Genomic DNA, 17,001 nt, shown 5'->3' with positions numbered 1-17,001 from the left:
CCTGCCATGGGATCTGTCCCCTCCCCTGGGCTCTGTCCCCTCCCCTGGGCTCTGTCCCCTCCTGCCCTGGGCTCTGTCCCCTCCTGCCATGGGCTCTGTCCCCTCCCCTGGGCTCTGTCCCCTCCCCCGAGATCTGTCCCTCTCCTGCCATGGGATCTGTCCCCCTCCCTCCCTGTCACCCTCCCCCACCCTCCTCTGCCAGGTGCCACCGCGGGACGGGGGACAGCAGCAGGTCCTGATGTGGCACCTGAGGTGCTGTGCCTGGTGGGGACAGAGCCCAGGGCAGGAGGTGACAGATCCCAGGGCAGGTGACAGACCCCAGGGCAGGTGACAGAGCCCAGAGCAGGAGGGGATTTTATAGATAAAATAAAATAAAATAAAATAAAATAAAATAAAATAAAATAAAATAAAATAAAATATAGAACAATAAAATAAAATAAAATAAATAAAATATAGAACAATAAAATAAAATAAAATAAAATATAGAACAATAAAATAAAATAAAATAAAATAAAATAAAATAAAATAAAATAAAATAAAATATAGAACAATAAAATATAGAACAATAAAATAAAATATAGAATAAAACAATAAAATAGAATAAAATAGAATAAAATAAAATAAAATAAAATAAAATAAAATAAAATAAAATAAAATAAAATAAAATAAAATAAAATAAATAAAATAAATAAAATAAAATAAAATTGGACAAAACCCCCACCAAACAAACAGCAGGGCCACCAAAAATCTCCAGCCAGCAGCAGGAGCAGGGAGGGCCACACGCCCTGCGTGGCCCTGTGAGATATGGAACGGGTGTGGAGGGCAAAGGGGAGGGTGTGACCCCCCCAGGAGCTCCACTCAAGCACTAATTAACAAATTAATTAATTAGTGTGACCTCGGGGCCACTGGTGTCACCCAAACCCAGCCCTGCTCTGGAGAGGAAGGGCTGAGAGGCAGAGGAGCCCCACGGGAGCGTTTTCCCCTTTTCCCGGGGTTACCTGGTGGGCTGTGATGCTCAGGGCAGGGTTGGTGAGCTCGGTTTTATCCTGGGACTTCTCCCTGGCCAAACGAGCCGCCTCCTTCACCTCCTGGAACTTCTCTGCAAACTGCAGGGGAGGGAAAAGTCACCCTGGGGATGGGGGAAAGGTGGGACGGGCAGAGCCGGCGCTGCTGCGCCCCTCCTCTGCCTGCAGCTTCCTGAAATTTCATTTATTTTCATTTATTTTCATCTTAATGGCTCTCAAACAACTAAATTCAGGGAATGAACCCCGAATTTGGCACTCAGGGCTGCGGGTTCAGGACAGAAACTTTTTAATTTCTCTCAAACAACAAAAATTCAGGGAATAGCCCCCGAATTTTGTGCTCAGGGCTGCGGGTCCAGGACAGAAACAGCAGCTTCATCCAAAACGCTTTTAAATTCCTCTCAAACAATTAAATTCAGGGAATGGCCCCCAGATTTGGCACTCAGGGCTGCAGGTCCAGGATAGAAACTTTTTAATTTCTCTCAAACAACAAAAATTCAGGGAATGAACCCCAAATTCGGCGCTCAGGGCTGCGGGTTCAGGACAGAAACAGCAGCTTCATCTAAAACACTTCTTAATTTCTCTAAAACAACAAAAATTCAGGGAATGGCCCCCAAATTCAGCGCTCAGGGCTGCGGGTTCAGGACAGAAACAGCAGCTTCATTTAAAATGCTTTTAAATTCCTCTCAAACAATTAAATTCAGGGAATGGCCCCCAGATTTGGCACTCAGGGCTGTGGGTCCAGGATAGAAACTTTTAAATTTCTCTCAAACAACAAAAATTCAGGGAATGAACCCCAAATTTTGTGCTCAGGGCTGCGGGTTCAGGACAGAAACAGCAGCTTCATTTAAAATGTTTTTAAATTTCTCTCAAACAACAAAAATTCAGGGAATGAACCCCAAATTTGGCACTCAGGGCTGCGGGTTCAGGACAGAAACTTTTTAATTTCTCTCAAACAACAAAAATTCAGGGAATGAACCCCAAATTCAGAGCTCAGGGCTGCGGGTTCAGGACAGAAACTTTTTAATTTCTCTCAAACAACAAAAATTCAGGGAATAGCCTCCGAATTTGGCACTCAGGGCTGCGGGTTCAGGACAGAAACTGATTTATCCATGCCAGAAAGGATTTTATTTACAACTCCCCAGCTCCTGCAGTCCCCAGTGCAGAACTCTCAACAATTGGTGCCCTGCGCGAGGATTGAGCTCCGGACTGCCAGACACTGCCAGCGCCTCAAATTCCGCTTTAACCCGGCCAGAGCAGCGCTCCAGGTGCTGGAAAAGACCCGAGGGATCTCCCCAGCCTCACCTGGGCCAGGTACTGGAAACCTCCCCAGGGCTTTCCCCAAGGCTCTCCCAGCCTCACCTGGGCCAGGTGCTGGAACCCCCCGGGGGTTTTTCCCGGGTTTTTCCCGGGTTTTTCCCGGGTTTTTCCCGGCCTCACCTGGGCCAGGTGCTGGAACCCCCCGGGGGTTTTTCCCGGGTTTTTCCCGGGTTTTTCCCAGGTTTTTCCCGGCCTCACCTGGGCCAGGTAGTGGAACCCCCCAGGGGTTTTTCCCGGGTTTTTCCCGGGTTCCCCCCAGCCTCACCTGGGCCAGGTGCTGGAATCCCCCAGGGGTTTTTCCCGGGGTTTTTCCCGGGTTTTTCCCAGCCTCACCTGGGACAGGTGCTGGAAACCCCAGGGGTTTTTCCCGGGTTTTTCCCGGGTTTTTCCCAGTCTCACCTGGGACAGGTACTGGAAAAGACCCGAGGGATCTCCCCAGCCTCACCTGGGCCAGGTGCTGGAACCCCCCAGGGGTTTTTCCCGGGTTTTTCCCGGGTTTTTCCCGGGTTTTTCCCGGGTTTTTCCCAGCCTCACCTGGGCCAGGTGCTGCTCGGAGGCGAAGCCCAGCCCGTAGACCGTGTTGGCCCTGCTGTCCGCCCACTGCCCGAACTTCTGCGAGGTCTTGGTGAAGGTCATGTTGGGGGTGATGGTGCTGTTGATGATGGCCTGGGGGCGAGAGGGGCACGAGGTGACAGGAGGTGACAGCAGGTGACAGCAGGTGACAGCAGGTGACAGGAGGTGACAGGAGGTGACAGGAGGTGGGGGATGGATTGGGAGGGTTGGGGGATTAATTGGGGAATCAATCAGGGAATCAGTCAGGGAATCAGGGAATCAATCAGGGAATTAATCAGGGAATTAATCAGGGAATCGATCAGGGAGTCAAGGGATCAATCAGGGAATCAGGGGGTCAGTCAGAGAATTAATCAGAGAATTGATCAGGGAATCAAGGAATCAGTCAGGGACTCAGGGAATCAGAGAATCAGTCGGGGAATTAATCAGGGAATCAATCAAGGAATCAGAGAATTAATCAGGGAATCAATCAGGGAATCAATCAGGGAATCAATCAGGGAATCAATCAGGGAATTAATCAGGGAATTAATCAGGGGAATTGATCAGGGAATCAATCAGGGAATCAATCGGAGAATTAATCAGGGGATCGATCAGGGAATCAGAGAATCAATCAGAGAATTAATCAGGGAATCAATCAGGGAGTCAAGGAATCAATCAGGGAATCAATCAGGGAATCAGGGAATCAGAGAATCAATCAGGGAATCAATCAGGGAATCAGGGAATCAATCAGGGAATTAATCAGGGAATCGATCAGGGAATCAGAGAATCAATCAGAGAATCAATCAGGGGAATTGATCAGGGAATCAGGGAATCAATCAGGGAATCAATCGGAGAATTAATCAGGGGATCGATCAGGGAATCAGAGAATCAATCAGAGAATTAATCAGGGAATCAATCAGGGAGTCAAGGAATCAATCAGGGAATCAATCAGGGAATCAGAGAATCAGTCGGGAATTAATCAGAGAATCAATCAAGGAATCAGGGAATCAATCAGAGAATTAATCAGGGGAATCAATCAGGGAATCAATCAGGGAATCAGAAAAAGCTGCTTTTTTGGGGGAAAAAGCTGCTTTTGTGCTGAAAAACCCATTTTCTTTGGGGGGAAAACCTGCTTTTTTAGCAGAAAACCTGTTTTTTTTGGGGAAAAAGCAGTTTTTGTGTGGGAGAAAAGCTGCTTTTATGGGAGAACAGCTGGATTTTGGGGAGAACACCCATTTTCCACAGGGCAGAAGCCGCTGTGGGGCGGTGGCAGCGGGGTGGGTGCCCCACCTTGGTGCCCCCCACGCTGATGATCCTGTAGACGCTGCGGGTGGCATCGTAGAAGTAGGAGACGGTCAGGGCGTGTTTGCTGGCCGGGATCCAGTTCCTCTTGGTGGCGGGGTCGATCTGGAAGACGTGGGCCCTGGTGCTGAAGATTGGCTGCTCCCTGCGGGGACAGGGGAGCTGAGGAAAGGCCACAAAGGCCACAATTCCCTCTCCAGTCAATCCTGATTCTCCTGCTGCTCCCAAATCCCGGCCAGCCCCTCCCGGGGCTCTGGCAGGGCCAGGTCCCCGCTGTCCCTGCTGGTGTCACCTCCTCTGGCAGGGCCAGGTCCCCGCTGTCCCCGCTGGTGTCACCTCCTCTGGCAGGGTCAGCTCCTCGCTGTCCCCGCTGGTGTCACCTCCTCTGGCAGGGCCAGGTCCCCGCTGGTGTCACCTCCTCTGGCAGGGCCAGGTCCCCGCTGTCCCCGCTGGTGTCACCTCCTCTGGCAGGGCCAGGTCCCCGCTGTCCCCACTGGTGTCACCTCCTCTGGCAGGGCCAGGTCCCCACTGTCCCCGCTGGTGTCACCTCCTCTGGCAGGGCCAGCTCCCCGCTGTCCCCGCTGGTGTCACCTCCTCTGGCAGGGCCAGCTCCCCGCTGTCCCCGCTGGTGTCACCTCCTCTGGCAGGGCCAGCTCCCCGCTGTCCCCGCTGGTGTCACCTCCTCTGGCAGGGCCAGCTCCCCGCTGTCCCCGCTGGTGTCACCTCCTCTGGCAGGGCCAGGTCCCCGCTGTCCCCGCTGGTGTCACCTCCTCTGGCAGGGCCAGGTCCCCGCTGTCCCCGCTGGTGTCACCTCACACCTCTTTTATCTCTCCGCCACTCCCCTGAGTGGTTTTTCCAGCAGGTCTGGGGTTTGTCTCCCACAGCTCTCCTCTGAATCCCAGTTTTGGGAGCTGGGGGAGAAGCTGGGATCATTTTTGGGGATGAGTGAGTGGAGGAGAAGCCCCGTGGATGGTGGTGGCTCCCTCGGGTCCCCACTGTCCCCGTGAGGTGACAGCAGCTCTCGCTCCCACTGACCCTGGGTGTGGAAAATGCCCCAAAACAGAGGGAATTTCACCCCAGGCACGGGTCTGTGCCTTCCTCTGGGGATTGTCCTGTCCTGCACAAGATTTGCACCCAAGGACGGGCACAGAACTCACCCAGGCACAAAAACGGGCACAAAAATCTCATTTTTGGGGCTCAGCGGAGGGTTCCTCACAGCACAGGCTCTGGAGAGGGGAGGGAGGGAGGGATGGATGGATGGATGGATGGATGGATGGATGGATGGATGGATGGAGGGATGGATGGATGGATGGATGGATGGATGGATGGATGGATGGATGGATGGACGGACAGATCCATGGATCCATGGATGGAGAGATGGATGGATGGATGGATGGATGGAGGGATGGATGGTTGGATGGATGGAGGGATGGATCCATGGATGGATGGAGGGATGGAGGGAGGGATGGAGGGAGGGATGGATGGAGGGATGGATGGAGGGATGGACAGACAGATCCATGGATCCATGGATGGATGGATCCACAGACAGACGGACAGACAGAAGCAGGACTCGAGCACAGAAAGCTCCTTCCCCTCAGCACAGCCCTTCCTGCCCTGACTCACGCCTGGAAGAGCATCCTGCCCATCCTGCACATCCCGGATTACAGCAATTACAGCAATTACAGCAATTACAGCAATTCCCCACCAATCCGAGCAATCCCCACCTCCCCAAGGTGCAGCCGCTGCCGGGGACCCCCGAGCCCGGCGGGGTTTGGGGGCAGGAACACCCGAGCTGAGCAGGGTGTGACCAGAGGAAATTTCCAGGGGGAAATAATAATAATGGAAATAAATGGAAATAATAATAATAATAATGATTTCCTGCTCCGGGGGAAGGCAGGAATGCTCCCCATGACACCCCAGCCCAGCCTCACCGGGGCTTGGGGGGATTCCTCTGACTGATTAAACAACGCTCAGCACCCAAACCCAGGGAGATTTTATGGGATTTTTTATGGGATTTGCCCCACTGGCAGCTGCCAGGCACAGGCACAACCCTGCTTTGAGGAGCTCCCTGAAATCCCTTCTGGAGCTCCCCAAAATCCCTTCTGGACCTCCCCAAAATCCCTTCTGGACCTCCCTGAAATCCCTTCTGGACCTCCCCAAAATCCCTTCTGGACCTCCCCAAAATTCCCTCTCCTGGAACTCCCCAAAATCCCTTCTGGAGCTCCCTGAAATCCCTTCTGGAGCTCCCCAAAATCCGTCCTGGAGCTCCCTGAAATCCCTTCTGGGGCTCCCTGAAATCCCTTCTGGAGCTCCCCAAAATCCCTCCTGGAGCTCCCTGAAATCCCTTCTGGGGCTCCCTGAAATCCCTTCTGGACCTCCCCAAAATCCCTTCTGGACCTCCCCAAAATCCCTTCTGGACCTCCCCAAAATTCCCTCTCCTGGAACTCCCCAAAATCCCTTCTGGAGCTCCCTGAAATCCCTTCTGGAGCTCCCCAAAATCCGTCCTGGAGCTCCCTGAAATCCCTTCTGGGGCTCCCTGAAATCCCTTCTGGAGCTCCCCAAAATCCCTCCTGGAGCTCCCCAAAATCCCTTCTGGAGCTCCCCAAAATCCCTTCTGGAGCTCCCTGAAATCCCTTCTGAAACTCCCTGAAATCCCTTCTGGACCTCCCCAAATTCCCTCTCCTGGGGATTTCCTGCGGCTCCCCAAAATTCCCTCTCCTGGGGATTTCCTGGAGCTCCCCAAATTCCCTTCCCCTGGAGATTTCCTGGAGCTCCCCGCCCGCTCCGAGCGCTCCCAGCTGCCGTGTCCAGCCCGTCCCGTCAATCCCAACGCTCCCCAAGCCGGCCGCACACCCAGCAGGGAATATTGAATTTCCTTCCCACCCCCAGCCTGCTCCAGGTGCCAGCCCCGGCTCGGATTTCCTGCAGCAGCCCCCACAACCTCCCTGGAGTGAGATTCACTCCAAAATTCAAATTTCCCAGGCTCTGTTTTCACATGGATCACAACTTATCTTCCACAAACGGGGAAAAAACCGGATTTTTCAGCCCCTAACCCCCTCCCAGGGCTCATTTTGGCACGAAGGAAGGCAGGACTTTACCGAGCTGTTGACATTTGTTAGAAAGGGCGAGAGGCCACGGGCCCGTGCGGTCAGTGGGGCGTCCCCTGGTCCAGCAGCTCCTCCTCGGGCTCTCTCAGCTGCTCCCAGGCTCCTTCCCGGTGCTGCCCCGGCAGGGATTCATTCCCTGGAGATGGAAAAGTGCGGCTGTTATTGCCCCCACAGCCCGGGCAGCTCTGGGGCTCTGCCTGCCCTGGGTGCTCACAGAGCTTCAGGTTTGCTCTGATTTCTCCTCACTGAGGGGTTTTGCCCGCTCTGGTGGGAGGTGAGCGGTGCCAAAGCCCCCTGGCAGCGGGGAGAGGGCACGGGGCAGCCCGGGAGGGCACGGGACAGCCCGGGAGGGCACGGGAGAGCTCGGGGCAGCCCGGGAGAGCACGGGACAGCCTGGAGGACACGGGGCAGCACGGGGCAGCCCGGGAGGGCTCGGGGCAGCCTGGAGGGCTCGGGGCAGCCCGGGAGGACACGGGACAGCCCAGGAGGGTTCGGGACAGCCCGGGAGGGCACGGGACAGCCTGGAGGGCATGGGACAGCCTGGAGGGCATGGGACAGCCTGGAGGGCATGGGACAGCCTGGAGGGCTCCGGGCATCCCGAGAGGGCTCGGGACAGCCCGGGAGGGTTCGGGACAGCCTGGAGGGCTCGGGACAGCCCGGGAGGGTTCGGGACAGCCCGGGAGGGCACGGGGCAGCCCGGGAAGGCTCGGGGCAGCCCGGGAGGGCTCGGGGCAGCCCGGGAGGGTTCAGGGCAGCCCGGGAGGGCACGGTGCTCCCAGCCCTGCCCGCTGACGCTGCTGGAAAACCCTCCCGGGAGAGCCTTCCTCGGGCACAGCGCCTGCTCCTGGGCTCCTGCCCAGCCAGGATCCCATCCCTGTGATCCTGTTCATCCAGGATCCTGTCCCTGTGTCCCTGTCCCTCCAGGATCCCATCCCTGTGATCCTGTTCATCCAGGATCCTGTCCCTGTGTCCCTGTCCCTCCAGGATCCTGTCCCTGTGTCCCTGTCCCTCCAGGATCCTGTCCCTGTGTCCCTGTCCCTCCAGGATCCTGTCCCTGTGTCCCTGTCCCTCCAGGATCCTGTCCCTGTGATCCTCTGCATCCAGACTCCTGTCCCTGTGTCCCTGTCCCTCCAGGATCCTGTCCCTGTGTCCCTGTCGATCCATGGGGCTGGATCCAGATCCTGTCCTTGTCCATCCAGACCCCATCCCTGGACTCCTGTCCACCCAGGATCCTGTCCCTGTGTCCCTGTCCCTCCAGAGGTCCTGTCCTGGTGTCCCTGGCCATTCATGGGGCTGGATCCAGATCCTGTCCCTGTCCACCCAGGATCCTGTCCCTGTGTCCCTGTCCATCCATGGGGCTGGACCCAGAGAATGTCTGGGGAGGATCCAGGGGTGTCTGGGAGGACCCAGGGAAGGTCTCAGGGGTGTCTGGGAGGACCCATGGGTGCAGGGATGGATCCATCACCCCCTGTGCCCCTGCCAGGAGAGGATGAGGAGCTGCTCTCTGCTCCTGCTTCCCCCTGGCTGCTCCCACAGCCCCTCTGCACAGCCCCAAAAGGAATTCCCGGGTCAGAGCTGCTCCCACAGCCCCTCTGCACAGCCCCAAAAGGGATTTCCCGGGTCAGAGCTGCTCCCACAGCCCCTCTGCAGACCCCAAAAGGATTTCCCGGGTCAGAGCTGCTCCCCCAGCCCCTCTGCAAACCCCAAAAGGGACTCCCGGGTCAGAGTTGTTCCCTCAACCCCTCTGCAGACCCCAAAAGGATTTCCCAGGTCAGAGCTGCTCCCACAGCCCCTCTGCAAACCCCAAAAGGATTTCCCGGGTCAGAGCTGCTCCCCCAGACCCTCTGCAGACCCCAAAAGGATTTCCAGGTCAGAGCTGCTCCCCCGGCCCTGCCACCGCAGCAGGTCCCCGTTTGTCCCCTCCCCGTGTCCCTTTCGTCCCCAGCAGAGCAGCACGGCGCTCTCTGCCAGGTGGGGACACGGTGACACAGGGCCAGCCCCCGGGGACAGCCCCGGTGCCAGGCAGGGACAGATGGCACCGCCCGCGCCAGCAGGGACACACGGGAGGTGCCAGAGCCCGGCCTGTCACACGCGTGTCACACGGGCTGTCCTCGAGTGTCCCCAGAGCCGCGCTCTGCCTGAGATATATAAATCTGCTCCCAGATAAATCATAATAAATAAATGATAATAAATAAACAATAATAAATAAATAATAATAATAAATATCCTGTTCATAAATAACCTGGGCACGGCCAGGGAAGGGCCACCTCCCTCAGGGGACACCCCAAAGAGGGGCTGGAGCAGGTTCTGCCCCAGGTGAGCGCCCAGAGCTCTTCCAAAGGGAGGCAGAGAGAAAAAATCTTTTATTTCTATAGATATTTCTGTATATAGGATATTACTCTCTATATATTTATATATATGAACATATAAAAAAATATATAATTACATATATATTTATATATTTATATATAAACATATAGAAATATATTTCTACTATATCTATATTTGTACTAATATCGATATATATTTAATATATGTAAAACATATATAAATGTAATAAAATATATAAATATATACTAAAATATTATTCTATTTATTTATTATATATAAACGTGTATTTGCTCCACTTTGCTGTTGAGGAATGGGCAGAGCAAGCTCGGCCCCAGGGCAGGGAAGGGGTTTGGATAGAAATGAGTGTGAGCAGATAAAAATGAGTGTGAGCAGATAAAAATGAGTGTGAGCAGATAAAAATGAGTGTGAGCAGATAAAAATGAGTGTGAGCAGGGCAGGAATGAGTGTGAGCAGGGATGGGATGAGTGTGAGCAGGGACGGGTGTGAGCAGGGATAGGTGTGAGCAGGGATGGGATGGGTGTGAGCAGGGATGAGTGTGAGCAGGGATGGGATGAGTGTGAGCAGGGATGGGTGTGAGCAGGGATGGGTGTGAGCAGGGATGGGATGAGTGTGAGCAGGGATGAGTGTGAGCAGGGATGGGATGAGTGTGAGCAGGGATGGGTGTGAGCAGGGATGGGTGTGAGCAGGGATGGGATGAGTGTGAGCAGGGATGGGTGTGAGCAGGGCAGGGATGAGTGTGAGCAGGGATGGGATGAGTGTGAGCAGGGATGGGACGGGTGTGAGCAGGGATGAGTGTGAGCAGGGCAGGGATGGGTGTGAGCAGGGATGAGTGTGAGCAGGGCAGGGATGGGTGTGAGCAGGGATGGGATGAGTGTGAGCAGGGATGAGTGTGAGCAGGGATGAGTGTGAGCAGGGATGGGTGTGAGCAGGGCAGGGATGGGTGTGAGCAGGGATGGGTGTGAGCAGGGCAGGGATGGGTGTGAGCAGGGATGGGTGTGAGCAGGGATGGGTGTGAGCAGGGCAGGGATGGGTGTGAGCAGGGATGGGTGTGAGCAGGGCAGGGCAGAGCCTCCCCTGGCCCTCGGCCTCGCTGAGCCCAGCCAGGCTCTCCCTCCTCTCCCTGAGTCAGAAACCCCAGAAAAAAACCCCCCAAAAACCCAAAACCCCCAAAACCCCAAAACCCAAAAAACCTCAGACCCCCCCAGCCAGGCCGGGCCTGAGGAGGGGCTTGGCCAGTGGGGTCAGCAGGGCAAAAACAGAACTGGAGCAGGGAGAGGGCCTGAAAACCCAACAACAGCAAAAACAACAACAAAAACAACAACAAAAACAACAGCAACAACAACAACTCCTCTTCCTCCTCTTCCTCCTCTTTCTCCTCCTCATCCTCCTCCTCTTCCTTCTCCTTCTTTCTCCTTCTCCTCCTCATCCTCCTCCTCCTCCTCCAGGGCTGTCGTTTCCTTCCCTTTTATCTCCCCTCAGCAGCCTGAGGAGCTGCTGTCTGTCTGTCTGTCTGTGTCTCTCTGTCTGTCTCTCTGTGTCTGTCTGTGTCTGTCTCTCTCTCTGTGTCTGTCTGTCTGTCTCTGTCTGTCTGTCTCTCTGTCTGTCTGTGTCTCTGTCTGTCTCTCTGTCTGTGTCTGTCTGTGTCTCTGTCTCTCTGTCTCTGTCTGTCTCTCTGTCTGTGTCTGTGTCTGTCTCTCTGTCTCTCTGTCTCTGTCTGTCTGTGTCTGTGTCTGTTTGTCTGTCTCTGTCTGTCTCTGTCTGTCTCTCTGTCTGTGTCTGTGTCTGTCTCTCTGTCTCTCTGTCTCTGTCTGTCTGTGTCTGTGTCTGTTTGTCTGTCTCTGTCTGTCTGTGTCTGTCTCTCTGTCTGTCTGTCTGTCTGTCTGTGTCTGTCTCTCTGTCTGTCTGTGTCTGTCTCTCTGTCTGTCTGTCTGTCTGTCTGTGTCTGTCTCTCTGTCTGTCTGTGTCTGTCTGTCTGTCTGTGTCTGTCTGTCTCTCTGTCTGTCTGTGTCTGTCTGTGTCTCTCTGTCTGTCTGTGTCTGTCTGTCTGTCAGCCACAATAAATCAAAGTCTCTCCTCAGCTCCTTTCCTCCTCACATTTCTCCGCCTCTCCACATTTCCACTTCCAGGCGTGAATCCCTTCCCTGGGCAAAGTCCCCCCACAACTTTGGGGTTTTTTGGGGTTTTTTTGTTATTTTTACAATTTTTTTGCTGTTTTTTCCCTGCCTGTCCTTGCCAGGAGCGGGAACTCCGTGACAAGGACGGGGCCAAGGTGAGAGTGGCTGAATTAATTTGGGATAAACTCGTCATTGCTCTAATTAGGAGCCAGCAAATTGCACCTCCCTGTATTTATATTTGACAGTCCATCAGCACCTCCCTGCACTCATAATTCAGAGTATTTATAATTTACAGTCTTTATAATTTACAGTATTTATAATTCCCAATATTTATAATTCACAATATTTATAATTCATAATATTTATAATTCACAATATTTACAATTTGCAGGATTTCTAATTCCCAATATTTATAATTCACAGTATTTATAATTCCCAATATTTACAATTTGCAGGATTTCTAATTCCCAATATTTACAATTTACAATATTTATGATTTCCAACAGCAGCAGAAACGTGGCAAATTAAGGCTCAGCTGGGTGAAAACTGAATTCCCCTTTCCCTGGGGATCAGGGTGTTATTTCCAGCTGCCCCCTTCAACACCTGAATTCCATGGACACAAATGAATCCACGGAGAATTCACCTGGAAAAGCAGAATATTGCAACCAGAACGCTGCAGAGAAACCTTCACAGGGCGGGAGGAAAGGAGAATCCCTGCTTTAAAAATGAATTTACTAAAAAGGAGTTTACTGAAAAGGAGTTCACTAAAAATGAATTTACTAAAAAGGAGTTTACTGAAAAGGAGTTTACTAAAAAGGAGTTTGCTAAAATCAACTGCCTGGAGGTGCTGTTTAATCTCTTTTGTGGCCACAGACGCTGCTGGGAGCTGCAGCACCAAAGCCACGCTGCAATCCAGGAGTGAACTGGAAATAAGAATTTTGGGGTGGAAAAGTCTGGCTGAACTCCTGTTTTTTCTCCAGGAGTGAAGTGGAAATGAGGAAATTTTGGGGTGCAAAAGTCCCATTTTGCTGCTAGTCTGGCTGAGCAATGGTTCTGCTCCAGGGGTGAGATGAAAATGAGGAATTTTGGAGGAGGAAAAGTCTGGCTGAACTCCTGTTTTTTCTCCAGGAGTGAAGTGGAAATGAGAATTTTGGGGTGCAAAAGTCCCATTTTGCTGCTAGTCTGGCTGAGCAATGGTTTTGCTCCAGGAGTAAAATGTAAATTAAGAATTTTGGGGTGCAAAACTCTGGTTTTGCTGCTAGTCTGGCTGAGCAGTGTTTTTGCTCCAGGGGTGAGATGAAAATGAGGAATTTTGGGCTGGAAAAGCCCGGCTGAACTCCTGTTTTTTCTCCAGGAGCGAAGTGGAAATGAGAAAATTTTGGGGTGCAAAAGTCCCATTTTGCTGCTAGTCTGGCTGAGCAATGGTTCTGCTCCAGGACTGAAGTGGAAATTAGGGAATTTCGGGCTGGAAAATTCTGGCTGAACAATGGTTTTGCTCCAGGAGTAAAATGTAAATTAAGAATTTTGGGGTGCAAAACTCTGGTTTTGCTGCTAGTCTGGCTGAGCAGTGTTTTTGCTCCAGGGGTGAGATGAAAATGAGGAATTTTGGGCTGGAAAAGCCTGGCTGAACTCCTGTTTTTTCTCCAGGAGTAAAGTGGAAATTAGGGAATTTCGGGCTGGAAATTCCTGGTTTTGCTGCTAGTCTGGCTGAACAATGGTTTTGCTCCAGGAGTAAAATGTAAATGAAGAATTTTGGGGTGCAAAATCTGGTTTTGCTGCTAGTCTGGCTGAGCAGTGTTTTTGCTCCAGGAGTGAAGTGGAAATTAGGGAATTTCGGGCTGGAAATTCCTGGTTTTGCTGCTCCACCAGCGCTAATTACAGCCTGTAATTAACAGCACCCCAACACTTTCCGTGGAGCTGGGGAAGAACCCGCAGGAGATCCGAGGAGGATTTTAGTCCTGGCCTTGTTAAAACCTCTCCTGGCAGCTCTGGAAGTTTTCCCAGCGACTCTGGAGGTGACAGGGAGAAGTGACAGGAGAAGGAGGAGCTGGGATTTAACCTGGATCAGCTCAAACCCTGCCAGCTTCAAAGGGATCCTGCCCCCCCTGCCTCTCCCATCTGCCTGCCTCATCCAGGCAGCCCAAAAAGGGAAGATTTTAAATTAAATTAAATTAAATTTTAAATTAAATTCAATTAAACGACGGGTTGTTTTAGCTATCTAGTCCAAAAAGGGGAAAAAAATTTAAATTAAATTAATTTTTTAAATTAAATGGGGTTTTGAAATGACGTGAAATGTTAAATGAAATGAATTTTTTTTAATGGAATGAGTGTTTAAAATAAATTAAATTAATCACAAATTTTTTGAAAAAGAGGAAAATGGAAATTAAAAAAAAAAAGAAAAAAAAAAAAGTCAGCCCCCCACACCTCCCATCCCCCCCCGGAATTTTTTATTCCGAATTACTGGATTAAAAATAATTCGGAATTATTTATTCCAGCTGGAATTGAGAATAAATTGGAATTTGGAGGGGTTTTTCCGACAGGATCCCTCCGGCCCCGCAGCCCCGATTGCACAACCAAACTCACAGCGACGCTCGGCTCCTCCGAAAGTTGCGTGGCCGAGACTCAGAACTCACAATTAACACTAATTAACACTAATTAAACCCAGACCGAGCCCCCGCTGCCCCGCCCGGACCCCGGCCCCGCATCCACGCGGAATTTTTGGGAAATCCGGGAAAGCCGCGGGGTCAGGGCTGGAGCTCTGCAGGGATCGCTTCCATTTTCCCCAGCGCCGGAGCAAACCCGGCCAAAATCCCAAATCCCTCCGGTTCTGGGGCTCCGGGGAAAGTTGGGAGGCACCAGCGGAGATCCCGGCGGGATTTTTTTCCCGGTTTTTTCCCGATTTTCCCCCGCGGATCCCCCGAGCCCTCCCCGGGTGTTGCAGAAGTTGCGGCCGGTCCCGGTCGCCGCTGCCTTATCCCGACAGCGAAAGGCGGAGCTCAACTTTCCACCGTGGGGAGAAAAAAAAGGGACAAAAACGCGACAAAAACCCCAAACCCCGCGGTTTAACCCCGGGATTTCTGTCCCGGGAACAAAAGCGAGAACGCGGCGCGGGGCTCACCCCATCCCCGCGGTGTCGCCGCTCCGCTCCCGGTGCCGGTGCCGGTCCTGCCTCCGCCTCCGCCTCCGCCTCCTCCTCCTCCTCCTTCTCCCCCTTCCTCTTTCTTTCTGTCTCTCTCCGGATCCGGATGCTCTTTAAATTTCCTCCGGAATTTCACTTTGAAGCTTCGCTGCTGCTGCTGCTGTTGAGAGGGGCAGGGCGGCACCGGGAGCGGCACCGGGAGCGGCACCGGGAGCGGCACCGGGAGCGGCACCGGGAGCGGCACCGGGAGCTCCCAGGAGCGGTACCGGCACCGGGAGCGGTACCAGGAGCTCCCAGGAGCGGTACCGGTACCAGGAGCTCACAGGGAGTGGCACCGGGAGCGGCACCAGCACCGGGAGCTCACAGGGAATGGGACCGGGAGCGGTACCAGGAGCGGTACCGGCACCGGGAGCTCACCGGGGCAGTACCGGGAGCGGTACCGGGAGCTCACAGGGCGCGGCACCGGCACCGGCAGCGGCACCGGCAGCGGTACCGAGAGCTCACCGGAGCCCGGCTCTGCCCCGGCTCCTCCCGCTGCTCCTGCCCGGTCCCTGCTATCTGTGCCCGGTCCCTGCTATCTGTGCCCGGTCCCTTTGTCGCTGCCCGGTCCGTGCCCGGTCCCTTTGTCCCTGCCCGATCCCGCTGTCCCTGCCCGGTCCCTTTGTCCCTGCCCTGTCCCCGCTGTCCCTGCCCGGTCCGTTCCCGGTCCGTGTCCGGTCCCGCTGTCCCTGCCCGGTCCCGCTGTCCCTGCCCTGTCCCCGCTGTCCCTGCCCGGTCCGTTCCCGGTCCGTTCCCGCTCCGTTCCCGCTCCGTTCCCGCTCCGTTCCCGGTCCGTTCCCGGTCCCTACGAGCTCCCTCCCCGCTCCCTCCGCCCCATCCCGCTCACGTTCGGCCGCTTTTCTTCTCCCGGGCTTTATTCCCGGCGCCGGCAGCACCACCTGGCGGGGACAGCGCGGTGGCACCCCGGTGACACCCTGGTGGCACCTGGTGACACCCCGGTGGCACCGCTGGCTGCCGGCGCTCTCAGATTTTGGCTTTTGCGCTTTTCGAATCCCGCGCTGCGGCTGCGATCCTGCGCTGACACCGCGTGTGACACCAGGGTGTGTCCCCAAGGTGCGAGGTGACACCGCGCGTGTGACACCAGGGTGTGTCCCCAAGGTGCGAGGTGACACCGCGTGTGCCACCCCAGGGTGTGTCCCCAAGGTGCGAGGTGACACCGCGTGTGCCACCCCAGGGTGTGAGGTGACACCGAGTGACACCAGGGTGCGAGGTGACAGTGTGTGTGTCCCCAGGGTGTGTCCCCAAGGTGTGAGGTGACAATGTCTGTGTGTCCCCAGGCTATGAGGTGACAATGTCTGTGTGTCCCCAAGGTGTGTCCCCAAGCTGTGAGGTGGGTGACACCGTGTGTGTGTCCCCGAGCTCTGAGGTGACACTCTGTGTGTCCCCAAGCTGTGTCCCCAGGCTATGAAGTGACACCGTGTGTCTGTGTGTCCCCAAGGTGTGAGGTGACACTATCTGTGTGTCCCCGAGCTCTGAGGTGACAGACACCATGTGTGTCCCTGAGCTCTGAGGTGACACCGTGTGTGTCCCCAGGCTGGCAGGTGCCATCTCAGAGGAATTTTGGCGCCATTTCCTGATTTTTTGGTGGCCTCGCTCCGGGAATTCCCGCCAGGAGCGTCCCCAGGAGCCTCCTGTCCCCTCCGGCAGTGACAGGGACAGAGGGACAGAGGGACAGGGGGACAAAGGGACACAGGGACAGAGGGACACAGGGACACAGGGACAAAGGGACAGGGGGACAGGGGGACAGGGGGACACAGGGACAGAGGGACACAAGGACACAGGGACAGAGGGACAGAGGGACAGAGGGACACAAGGACAGAAGGACAAACCCCACGGAAATTGGGGCACGGAGCCTCCCGCACCGCCTGCTCCCGCCTCGCCCCGGAGCTTTAATTATTTGACACATTTACATATTTAATTAGGGGTAATTGGATGGGCACGGACCCAGCCCAGAGGGAGGGGATTTGTTGGGAATGGGGTTGGAAATTCCAGATTCAGGATTTGTTGGGAATGGGGTTGGAAATTCCAGAGTGAGG

At 54.2% G+C, this 17,001-nt stretch overlaps 1 protein-coding gene across 1 annotated transcript in view; it reads right to left on the bottom strand.

Annotated features, from left to right (window-relative positions):
- Positions 1 to 15,024, bottom strand: part of HOMER3 (homer scaffold protein 3) — a 23,235-nt gene extending 8,211 nt beyond the window's left edge. Inside the window, exons 1-6 of the mRNA XM_063404832.1 lie at positions 14,885 to 15,024; positions 7,292 to 7,436; positions 4,182 to 4,338; positions 2,877 to 3,008; positions 922 to 1,106; positions 731 to 795 (exon numbers count right to left, since the gene is read on the bottom strand). Of these exons, the coding sequence (XP_063260902.1) occupies positions 731 to 795; positions 922 to 1,106; positions 2,877 to 3,008; positions 4,182 to 4,338; positions 7,292 to 7,305 (553 nt within the window). The 5' untranslated portion in view covers positions 7,306 to 7,436; positions 14,885 to 15,024. The remainder of the gene's footprint in view (positions 1 to 730; positions 796 to 921; positions 1,107 to 2,876; positions 3,009 to 4,181; positions 4,339 to 7,291; positions 7,437 to 14,884) is intronic.
- Between the last annotated feature and the right edge of the window lie 1,977 nt (positions 15,025 to 17,001).

Source organism: Prinia subflava, chromosome 8 (genome assembly GCF_021018805.1).
Source record: "Prinia subflava isolate CZ2003 ecotype Zambia chromosome 8, Cam_Psub_1.2, whole genome shotgun sequence".
Taxonomy (NCBI): domain Eukaryota; kingdom Metazoa; phylum Chordata; class Aves; order Passeriformes; family Cisticolidae; genus Prinia; species Prinia subflava.
This window is presented reverse-complemented; position numbering and strand designations above follow the sequence as displayed.